This window comes from Rhea americana, unplaced genomic scaffold (assembly GCF_003343005.1).
Source record: "Rhea americana isolate MKP2758 unplaced genomic scaffold, rheAme1 scaffold_5, whole genome shotgun sequence".
NCBI classification, from domain to species: domain Eukaryota; kingdom Metazoa; phylum Chordata; class Aves; order Rheiformes; family Rheidae; genus Rhea; species Rhea americana.
The window spans coordinates 11725368-11737833 of record NW_028186645.1 but is presented as its reverse complement, the minus strand read 5'-3'; the positions used below and the strand labels follow the sequence as shown (position 1 = coordinate 11737833).

At 33.3% G+C, this 12466-nt stretch overlaps 1 protein-coding gene across 5 annotated transcripts in view; it reads right to left on the bottom strand.

The window, feature by feature from the left end:
* The window catches only part of CEP128 (centrosomal protein 128), a 120777-nt gene that overhangs the window by 58161 nt on the left and 50150 nt on the right, over positions 1-12466 (bottom strand). For all 5 annotated transcript variants that reach the window (XM_085317596.1, XM_085317591.1, XM_085317595.1 and 2 more), the window contains 4 exons: positions 9112-9762; positions 6431-6595; positions 4243-4419; positions 962-1021 (listed from right to left, as the gene is read on the bottom strand). In XM_085317596.1, the coding sequence (XP_085173722.1) occupies positions 962-1021; positions 4243-4419; positions 6431-6595; positions 9112-9762 (1053 nt within the window). The remainder of the gene's footprint in view (positions 1-961; positions 1022-4242; positions 4420-6430; positions 6596-9111; positions 9763-12466) is intronic.

Genomic DNA, 12466 nt, shown 5'->3' with positions numbered 1-12466 from the left:
CTTTTCACTTTTGTGAATATTTTCACTCCATATTAGACCAAAAGTAAATAAATAAATGAAGTAAAGGACTTTAAGTTCTCATTCGTTCTAGCCTCACCTGTAGTAGCTAAAGAAACTTATCTGGCAAACATATGCAAATGATTGCTAGGTGCTTTTTGAAAGGTCTTTTCAATACAGCCAGTATAACTTACCTAAATACTGAAAATACTTCATACATAACATTTCTCTTTTGATGCAAATCTTATCTCTGCTATTTATAGTAATAGTCTCCCTTGGTCTACATGTCCTACATAGAGCATATACATCAATAATCTTAAATTATCTTACAAACAAACATTTTCAATTTGTCTTCAAGGGGGAGGGGGAGATGGAAGAGTTGCAAAATGAAAAGCAAGGGTTAGAAGTTAGTATTCATCCCTTTAAGTAACTTTCCAAGCATGTGTGTGCCCACAATATAGGATTCAGAAGCTTCAAACAAAGTGGGAAGAAAAACAGTTCATTTCCAAGAATCCACTCTTTAGATATAGATACTCTTTAGATACTTTAGATACTCTTTAGATTTAATAAAGAACAGTCTTATTTCAAAAACTTTTCTATAACCCCATAACTTAATCTGCTGGTTACATTCTCATGTTTTTCTTACCTCAAAACAACTGACAGAGTGGGAAGTGCTGATCTAAACACTATCAATGCTTTATTTATTTATTTATTTATTGTGAAAACARCATTGCTGTTAATCTGGCTATAGAGGTATCTTTTGATAGAATCATTTTCTAGATTTTGCTATCACTTGAAATAATAGTCAGTGAGTACCAAGACTGCTGCCAAAGGAATGCTTTTGTCTTTTTCCTTTTCCCTTTTGCCTTTTCAAACACTTTTTGCTAAATAATTATAAATGTTGGATACTAGCTTATTCAGTATCAGATTTGACAGTAATAATCTCAAGAGGATTCATTATTACCTTTGTTTCTGCTAACCAGCGATGAGGATCATTCAGCAACATAGGTGTAAGTGCTATTGCCTAAGGAAAATTGGAGGAGAAAGGAATAGGCATAGAATAAGGAATTAGGCGTCAAAAAGAAAGACTCTTCTGCTTACTAAAAATCTTTCAGTAAACATTCTTTGCTAAAGTCCACTTTAGAAATCATATCTGTAAGTGTTTTGAAACAACCTTTTAACTATGAATTAGTCACATTTAAAGGTAAATTTTTTTAGAGGTACAACTTAAGTAAAAAGTAAGTTGTTATAATCTGAATTTGTGTACTTTTAAGAGTCACTACATTGATGCATGTTCAGAACATGCTTGGAACGTGCTCAGCACATATCTTTTCATCAAGATAAAAAAAATAGTAAAATGCATTTCAAAAAAAGCTTTACAGTCATTCAACTGTTTTTTCCTCAATTCTGTAGAACAATATAGTTTTTGCACACAAAGTAGAAGTAGCACAATCTATTCTTGTTAGTCATTGAATTTTCACCAGTATATCTACAGAAATGCAATGTGCAGTTATTGCACATTGTACAGTGTGCAGTAAATACCTATTTCTTGTTTCATCATGAAGCAAAAAAGGATAAAACACTAAAATTTTAAACATTTATGTTTCATGATAGTCTTTACAGTGTCTCTGTATAAAAGACAAATCACTTATTCTGAATACCCGAAAGGCAAAAGAAAGAATGTTAATCGTCACTATTTTTCATGAAGTAGATGAAAAGAGAAGATGAACCTATGCTGGAATGTTTCATTAATACTTCATATAACAAGAAAATGTGATATATCTCTTTTCTGCAATCCAGCTGAACTATGTATATTTAAAACTTAAAGATACTTTCATATATACTTCCTCTATTATTTACTTAAAAAGTTGTGATAATGGATTTTTTTTTTCATTTCACAAGTTGGTAGACAAGGGGGAAAAAGCAGTCCATGCACACCTCTCTCTTAATGGAAATCCAGTTAAAAGGAAGTTCCCATTAACTTTATGTCTGATTCATCCCTTGTTTCATGTGGACCTACCTCATGACTACTATCTCATGCCTTTCTCTAATTTAAAGTTTTTGGTTTTGTTTTTAATTTATCTCATTTTGCAATTCAGTAGGTCTTTATGTATTTTTTGGCCCATGTCCCGTAACTTTGGTAACAAGTCTATTTCTTTAACATGTATTTATGTGGGCYTTACTATCAAAAACTGAAACCAAAGGAACCTAAACTGTACCACGTGCTTACTTATGGACAAATAGATGTTTTACATGAAAATGATTACCACTTTTGAACATAGCTGAAAAGAAATGATTCAGTCTTAATGACAATGACTTTACAAAGCAATGTTTACCTAAAAGTTCTGACTTCCATGTCAGCAAAACTCATTCTTTACAACTATATTCAAACAAGGTAGTGTTCAGTTTAGAGCTGAAACATGACCAGAGTAGTTACTGAAAGTGTAAGATTTCACATAACAATAAAATGTTTGGAAATGGTTGAAAAAAATAAATCTCAACAATAAATCTGCAATTCTTTTTTTAGAGTACCAATAGCTGGAGATTATAAACAATTCAGTATGTTTTACTTTTAGGAAGATTAAAGTTGGTGCTTAATTTCTCTGAATATCGATATTTCTTCTTTAAATTCCTCATCGCTCACATCAGTTGCAGTGGTACTGTTGAAAGGAAGAACCTGGCTGAAACCCTTTCATACTTTGACAATACCTGAAGTACTGAGGAGAGGAACAATACAATAAAGGGATTTTCTTACTTTCTTTTTTTTTTTAAAAAAAAAAAAAAAAAAAAAAGGGAACTTCCACAACAGACAACATAAAACTGTGCTACATTAACTATCTAATCAAAAATTCAGATTCAAACCTGTTTCAGTTTGCCGACAGTAAACAGTTCAAAAGAATAATTAAACTAAATAAACAAGGAGATTTGTGAAAGCAGAGATCAGCAGAGCTTTACCCAGAAGACAAAAACTCTGTAGGATGTCAGACGCAAGTTCAAGATGTCACCCTTAGATGGACAATCCCAGAATCTCACAACTATGTCAGATCATAAAAACCTAGTAATTAACCACTCATCTGCAAAGGTACAGAGGAGGAAGCTTGTTAGTCAAATATGTTTTCTTAGAAGCTGCTCCTGGTATGCTATGACATTGTGTCAAGGGCACATGTATATGAAGAAAAAAAGACACAATCATGTTACAAGACTGAAACAAAGCATCTTCTCTCCAAACAATTAAGCAAAACAGGTGAGGAGGGAAAGAGAACATAGAAAATAAAATTAAAAAAAATGTTAAAAGAGATACCAAATTTTCCAGTGTTGCAGCTGAAATATTTATATTTCAAAGGCAGCCCAGTGCAGCCAAGTTATCATGAAAAGCAGAGTAGGAAAGCATGCTCTGCTCTGAAACGAAAAGACAAGAAAGGTGTAGTCTAAGTGTGCTTTAAGGTTTTTAAGGTTAAGCTTAAGATGGCTCTAGCTCAAGTATTTGTGATATAAGTACACACAACGCAAATGAGTACAGGTAAAAGCTGACACAGACTGTTTTCTTTATTCTTACCTATGTGTCACACTGATTTAAGACTAGTTAGGTAGAATCACCTGGAGCGAGAGACTGTTCTGTTTCTGGGGAGCAAATGAGAATGCTCAGGTGAAAAAAAGCTTCCAGATGGGATGCAGGGTGGCAGGACAAGAAGAGCTGGGGGAAATGGTGAAATCACAGCAAACTACACGCTTGAAGAAGCTCAAGAGTTTCAGTTTCTGGAAACAAGGACCTGATTCACAAGCAGAGAGTAGGTTAGAAAGCCTTTTCATCTCTAGCATTTATTTCTCTACTTCAAAAAAAATGAAATAGGTAAATTAAATTGTAATAAAACCTGAGGACAGGACAGAGGAGTTTAACTTTAAAAACCTTTCAGGTCCGTAAGTGCTTCCTAATAAGARGAGGGTACAGGGAAAATCTACCTTGAAGCTCTGGTTGACATCAAATCCTTTCACATCAACACAGAGAGCACACTTATAAAAACCACTGGTGAAATAAAATGGTAACCATTAGTGTTTAGGCAGATCCTCATAGTATCTCACTCTAATACACGGCAATGTGCAGCTATATTAGCTAAACATCAATAATCTTACTCTCCATGAATTAGCTATGCCAAATATGTGCTTCTCAGATAACAATGCATACAAATTCTGCTACAATCATCCATTAAGGAGGTAACTAAAAATCTGCAGCAGACTTAAAATTACTTTGAATTTCTCTGCAGAGTCCCGAGAAAGAATTTCACAAGCAGCATCAATTTCACTTCCTATCATAGTGAGAATGGATTCCTGTTCCATTTCTAAATGATGCAGATGGTCCTTGAACTGCAGTCTGGCTTCATTCATCCTTCTCAAATGTTCTTCTTCATTGCTGATCTGTTTGTCCTGGAGCAAAAAAAGAAAAGCAAAACAAAGAGAAATTATTACATTAATAACATATCAATACCTCTTCTTGTCTTAAACTCACATTGAACTCACTTGAGAACTGAGTTGAGATCTTTTCCATGTACCATAATACCTTCTTGTACTACTCACTTGTTCCTCTCTTGACTATCCTTATTCCCTTGTAAATCAGTTATGAAGGAACTGCTACCAAATCYAAACCCATCAATCATAAAGCCCAATTTCAGAGTCAAAACTCTACATTCTGTCATAAAACTCTTTCATTAGTAGATAAAGAGCTCACAGTCAACACTTCTTATCTTTCACTCTAAACTTGTTAGAGGCAGTCAATTTCCAGCACCACAAACACAGCCCCATGAAGCAAACCTGTATTTGCATTCTATGCATTCTCCAAGAAAAAGTGTTCAGAGAATAACTCATGGGACAGTGACCAGAGAGAGGAAAGTAAAGCATTTTAGTATTAAGATCCAATGCCATAAAGATAATTAAACACGATGTATACCTTTTTAAAATTCAGATTCACTTTCTTTATGTTTACGAGGTCTCTTTACCTCATCTATATTCAAACTGAATCCTATTAATTTTAAACTCAACACCTACTGATATTGCGTATATTTATCATAACAAAGTATGAGTTTAAAATTAAACTGAAAAACTTGAAAAGCCACAAAGAATCTACAATGCCCATGCGCATCTGTTACTTGATTTGAATAGTTTGAAACTTTCTTGAGCTAATCAAAAAATCTGATGACTGTTCAGTGGTCCATGAGAAATGAATGAACAAATCTCATGTACTAGACCAAGATAAATGATTATATCACAAAATTTAATTTTAAAGGGATGAGAAATCACTAAATTGACATACAACTGTAAGAACTTTAAAGCCAAAGGTTCAGATATCCATTTTTTTTAATTGAGGATACCATGGAAAATTTATAAGCAATTTTCTGTAGGATGCACATTTTTTCCTTTTTTTGAATTTTAATATATAAATCAAATTAAATTTGTCAAAGATGAGAAACAATCTTTCATTTTCAATGTTGTCAATAAATCTCAATTCACGTACAGAAATACTCAGCCAAAATCACAATGTTGCAGAAGAAATTTAAGATATAATCAGCACTACATAAAATATATTGACATTAAGAAAAACACATTAAAAAGCACTGTTGTGGGATCAAATCATGTATACCAAAAATAAAACTCAAGAAATCAGAAAAAGGCATTACAAAATAAAATGACTTCAGAAACTCTGTATTCATCAGTAGGTTTTTGAAAAGCAATGTTGATAATTAAACGTATTAAAATATTAAAGGTAGTGAGAATGCAAATATTTGACAGCACGCGTGAATAAGCTGAATATTAAGCAACTAGATGGGCATTTATCTCTAGAAAAACAAAGACGGAATGAGAAAGTACCAGGATGAAAATGTCTTGGAAAAGTTTGACAAAATTCTGTTTGCCACATTTCAAAAATTTAAACAGGAAACAATTTTCATTAAGTTATAAATAATTACCTTTACTGTTATTACTTACTTATCCACTTCAAATTTTCTAWATAAAATTTAATTATAAAATTTAGAATTATCCTATAACTTTAATTTATATATTAAATTATATAATTATAGTTAATTTATAATTAAATTATATAATTTAAATTAATTATATAATTAAATTATATAATTACACTATAACTTTAAGAGAATGTGAAAAAAAAATGGAAGAGTTTGGTTAGATATTTGTTAGTTACCCACATTAGATTTAAGGAATGCAACAGGACCAATATTCCTCCTTCTAAGATCTGCAATCTTTAGAGGGATATAATCCATGACCCAGCTACAGCTCTTTTGTCTTGTTACATTTACACACATTCCTTAATGTGTGCATGTATTTTTTTGCATTTTTAAGTAAATTCACCATTTTAGATATTTAYCTGAAGTTTAGATAGAGCTATGAGATTGATGAATTATAGTCAAAAAGCAGGTACACTTACCTTTTTCTCCAATTCTTGTTTTACAAACTCATATTTTTGCCTAAGTTTTATATTTTCCTCTTCATTCTGGGTTAATTCTTCTGCCAACTTATCACACTCAATTTTTATCTTCTCCAGTTGCCGACACTGAGTCTTGACTACGTTCTTCTCTTCCACAAGTTCCATCTGATGATAATAAGAGAACAGAAGACAAAGTCAGAATGCAGGTTATTTTATAACACTCCCAGGGTATCAAGCCATGGGACACAATTAGCGATGAATGATTATATGCCATTTCTTTTACATTTAAGTTACAGTAAGTGCAATCATTTGTATGAACATGTAAAACATATCACAGATTCTGAAGACAATCAGTTAAGCAACTCATATAGTAAAAATAAAATTATTATGTGCTATGACTTAATATGACTTATTTGTGATTAGCTATTATTATGACTTATTAACGTTGACACAAAAGTTAAATGATACGGATTTTTCCTTTGGAATTTAGAGCTGTCATGTACATCATCCATAATGCAAAATTAAGTGCAAAACAAGATTGATCAGCTTAAAAGAATACTGATGCCTGCCAGGTACGTTGCAAAATTCTCTAAGACCTTGTAGCACCACATAAGGTTTAAAAAGCAGTAAATAGAAGTCTCAGATTCTGCCATTCAACTCTGCTACACTCATCAACTGACATCACCTTAAGAAGCTTAGTGCTTACACAACTTTTCCACTACCAAATTCATTTGGAATCAGAAAGTCTAGAACTKTGTCATTTCATTTCAGAACTCAATATTAAACCTACATTTGCAGGGAAAAAGCTTTGAGGAGTTGCATTTTTAATTTCTACAATTCTGTTGGTTTTAGACTATTCATATAATGAATATCAGGTAATGATAATCACTGAAAACTGACTGAAACTGGCAAATATAAGAAATTCACCAGAAAAGCTAAGAAGAAAATTATGCATATATCATTACTTAAAAACAGTTTCATATTAGTGAATTGTGGAATCCATACTGTGGGCATTTATACGCATATAAAATTTTATACGTATAAATACGTATCTCTAGATAATCTTACATAAAAGACGAAGTCTTGAAATTGCTGGCAGACATGAGGATATATTGTGGATTATAATAGTAAAAGTACAAAGCTGCTTCAAAGCAAAGGAGAGCAAATAGTAAAATTAGAGGATAGATTCTGGTCTCCTGAACATATATCTGATTAGGGACCACTAAGCAAACAACTTAATTTCCTGTGTCTAGATTATCCATTTAAAATAATAACAATAAAGACATTTTTGGTCATTCGTAGAGACTTCTTTAGAACTGAGCATTATAGATTCTATAGAAACAGAGTTAAAAGCTTACATCTTAGTTCCAGGAGTCCATTTAAGCACCAGAATCTCAGTACTAACACAGCAAGCTCCTTCTCAACACAAACACCTCACACAAAATACTGTTTTTTTTCCAGTTCTGGTTCTTCTGCAACATACAATATTCGTATGTTACCTCACCACTACCCAAAAAATCCTCAAGTACTCCACAGCTTTAGAATCCAGTGCAGCATTACAGAAGATTAGAGGAAAGTGAAGCAGAAAGTGTCAGGTACAAAATGCAAGAAAGAAAAAATTGTAGTGGATCAAATACTACTTCTTTTTACAAGCTGTGCAGTAGTTGGTCCTGTAAACTCAGGGCTCTGCACCCCTGATACTCTGCTACTCACTCACCAAAATTCCTATTCAAGCTAAGATTAAGCTTTGGGTCCTAGAACTTTGTTATATTTTCACTTTACTTCCTAAGTCCCTCCTAACTGACCTTTATATTTAAGTCTTCATCATTAACAACTTTTGTACAATGTAACGTATATTTTGTCCAACTTTTGTAGGTGCTGTTGGGAAAAGGCTGAGGTATAAAGAAGGTCAAGATTGCCATTGCAAAGGACAATTGTTTTCTGGGCTAAAAAAACCAAACATCAGCCTGATAGGAAAAGATAACAGAAAACCAAGTTTCTGCTAGATTTCCCTAAACTCAGTCTTCAAAATCATGATATATAAAAATAGTTTGATAAAAAGCATGATAAGTTTACCTTAACTTGGAAGAAAAGTCCGTCCGTAAAAGTAAAACTCAATTGCAATACAATGAAGAGTTCAGGCAGAAAGAAACCAAATCATCAGTGTGATGACTTGACCTCATCAGACACCCTTCAGACTGAGGTGATTATCTCTTTTACTGTACTTACAGTCCCTGTAACTACAGGGACTGTGAGACCCTACCCAGCTTACCCTACTAACCTACAACATCCAAAATCCTACTTCAAGTTTTCTACTCTTCTCTGTTTTGTGGACATAAAACTGTAAAAAAAAAAAAAAAATGCATGTAAACTAAGGGTTCTTGGAAAGTAAATGAAACACTGAAGTATATTTTCTTAAATTCCATTTTGGTACAACTATTAGTATCAATATTCAGACCATCATTACAATCATGGATCAGACGCATACACACTTTGGTTACTTTTGAACTAAAAAAAGCTTTTGACTTAGACCTATTAACAGTTAGTAAAAATACACTTTTATCCTGAACTTATAGGATGACCTGCAATAAAATACATACATTAAAATATTTTAAAGACCATGCTTCATTAATGTCAATAAAGGAAAAAAGAAAGTTTGACAGTGCAATTATTCGGAATACCTTTAGCATCCTAATCTGAGCCTCTGCATCATTCTTTTCTTGCTTAAGGAGCTTCGTTAACTCTTGAATATTTTGTTCATGTTTGATTTTAACATTCTGTAACTCTGACCTAAGATCTGCCAGCTCCTGCTGGTGAACTTCTCTTTCCATCTTCAATTGCCTGTTAGCTGAAGTCATCTCATGACGCTTAGATTCCTGCTGTTTCTGGAGATCTGAGAGGTTCTTATGTAACTCCTTTCTGGCTTTCTCTTCTTCTGCTATTCTGTTTGTTAGTTCCGCACGTATAGCGCTTAAGTTTTTTACATCTGCTTGCATTTCTAAGAGTCTTTCCTGATCTTTTTCATGGATCAAATTAGTAGTTGCAAGTTCTCCTTCCAAGTGTTCCTTTTCAACTTGCATCTGATTTTGTATAAAGACCTGCTTTTTCAACTCATTCTCCAATTTATTTACAGTACCTTGGGCTTCTTTGATCTCTTCCTCCAGAGATATCTGATGAGACTTCATCTCATTCAGCTTTACCTCTTTGCAATGGAGTTCCTCTTCCTGCCGGGCCCTCTTTGTAAGCACATCATTCAGTTCCTTCTGAAGGTTTTCTATTTGGTGTATAGCAGAGAGAAGCTGACTTTTGAGATCATCTTTTTCTTTCACAGCCTAGAAAAGAAGAAAAAGAAATCCAGTACCATATATAGTAATTAAGGAAAATTGTTGGAAGACAGTATCTAAGAAAGTAACACACTGTCAAATGCTCTGTCAAAATACAAAACATTTGTTTGCTATGAGCTCAGTTCACATGTATGCAACATTCCTTAAAATTTAGGCACAGAACATTGGTGATCTTGAAATTAGACCTGTGCTTAACTGATTTAGTTTCCTGAGCTGGGACAATTTTGCTTAACCCCTTGTTTCTCTCACCTTCTTTGCAGACCGGAACGGTTATCTTTGCAGGTTCTTTCAAATAGCAGTATGGGAGAAAAGAGGCAATATAGTAATGAAGGAGAACACAAAGAGGAGTACTAGTCACACATATCTTACCTACAGGCTCATCTTGTAAGCTTATTTATTTTGATTCTTTTCTAAAACATTATGTAAGCAGAATATTACCTTTAATATATTTCTAAAACTACACACTGAAGCATCAATAATAACCGAATGCCTGGTTCAACTAATGCATCAAAGCTAAGAAAAGAAGAATCACCTTCAAAAGGAAAATCAGCCATGTTTAATAAATAACTCTGCTGTTTCCTAGATAATTTAATGGTCCTTTTTTCAGTATTGACATCTGAAGTTAAAAAACTTCTAGAAATTGCTATAAAAGAAGGAATGATTTTGCACTGCAAGTGAATGTTTATTACTAAACATCACATCTCATTAAACCAATGTTTATGGTTCCTGATGTTAATGATTCTCAATTCTTACTTATCTGGATGTATAATCTATTTTTTTTAACCTTCTGCTTGAAACAAACAGGAATTCACAGTACCTCTATCACAAATCACATCTCATTCCTACTATAATAGAATGTGATAAAGGGACAAGAAGAGATTTTCCTGATGCATCATACAAACTACTGTGTTTTTTTTTAATTGGCTTAAAGAAATTTTACACTGAATTTTACTATTTCCAGCAAGGCTACTTCTACAAACAGCACACATTTATCCCTAAAAGATAACAAACTTACTTTAAATAATCTAGTAGAAAAGGCAATTAACCGATTGTAATTTAAAAATAATAAAAGAATTCATAACTACCCCAAGAATAATCAATGCAGGACAAATATGAGGATAAGAAAGTAAGGATATGGAGTAGCAAATGTCATGTTTTGGGCTTCCTTTCCTCACCCCAAGAAAATATCAGTGTTTCAACCTTTCTATAATTAGTCTGCAAATATTTGGAACATCTCATATAAATGCAAACTACACTTGTAATCCAGTTTTCAAAATCTGCTATCATCTCTTTGAAGACCTTTATCAGAATCAAAGACATCAGACTAGCATTTCTCTCTCTCTCTCTCCCTTATTTCAAAGCTGGTTAAATTACGTTTATCTAGTTGACTGAAGCTTATCACAAAATGTTGCATCTAGATGGCTTACACCTCATTTGGAAATTCTCTATGGTATTGCACTGAGGACGTGAAATGTTTGTGCTTTTTTTTTAATGACTTGCAGTTTATATGATATTCCTCCAATAAAGAGTTGATCTTCTAATGTGAAGAACTTATCTCACTTGTTGGCAACATGCTGATGATTTTTTAGAGTAAGAAACAGATTGAAACCGTTTTATAAATAGAGGTAAAATCAAAGCAACTGCATTAGCATTTTTATGCATTTGTTGTAGAAAATGTTAAGAACAGAGAAAAAAATCTATGTCAAAGAATCCTACATAATATCTAAATGAAATTTCAGTCTTGGATAGCAGTATGAATTGACATTACAAAGACTGTGTTAGTCTATGCCTTTAGAATAACATTGGTTTCAGAGCATTTGGCGCACACTGCTTGTTTTTCCGCAAATTGCTCTCCTCTACTGTCTTTCTCATTTGTCTGTTATAAGAGATATACATGATTTCTGAATGATTCAAGTTTTCTTCTTTTCTCTAAACACTTTCCTTTACCTAGATGGATGACCAACTTCTCAATGTTTAGGAATCTTATTTCCCAAAACAAGTGGGCTAGGGCTACACTAATACGACAAGATGACAAAACAATGAATTGTTGATAGGTATAACAGTGAGCATGGACACACCAGATAATGAAAAATAGCTAGAGAGCATGGAATAAGCTAGAGATTTCAGGAGAGAAATAGCAACTCCAGAAGAAATGACACCTTAGATCTGCTAGAGTTTATTAACTTCCGTTACGGATTAGCCCCATCGAGGCTTCTCCTGTACTTTTGACTGTACTTATATACACTGGACATGTACCAAGCTCAGAAAACATTATTAAATCAGGCACAACACAGGAAGAATACAAACTGACAGCATTTCACAATACAAATTCCCTGAAAATTACAATCTTTAAGTAGGACAAAGTAGAGGATGGTATGAAGAGATCCAGGTCTAGGTCTAGGTCTAGGTCAAATCTAGCAATCCTAGGTTACTAGGATTTAGTAACCTCTATATAGTATACGTGCCACCAGAAAATATGTAAAAAGAGGTGAGAGGCACTCTATAAAAACAAACTTAGGCCATACAATATCATACACAGTACCAGCAGGCCATGTGGATTAAGAGAAATGCTCATGACGTGAAGCTTAGTGCTATCCTGGACATGATAGCACAGACATCTTTTGACACAATCACTAGAAAATACAAAGAACCACGGCCTCAGTACAAGAACAATGGTTTGCACTACTTTTCC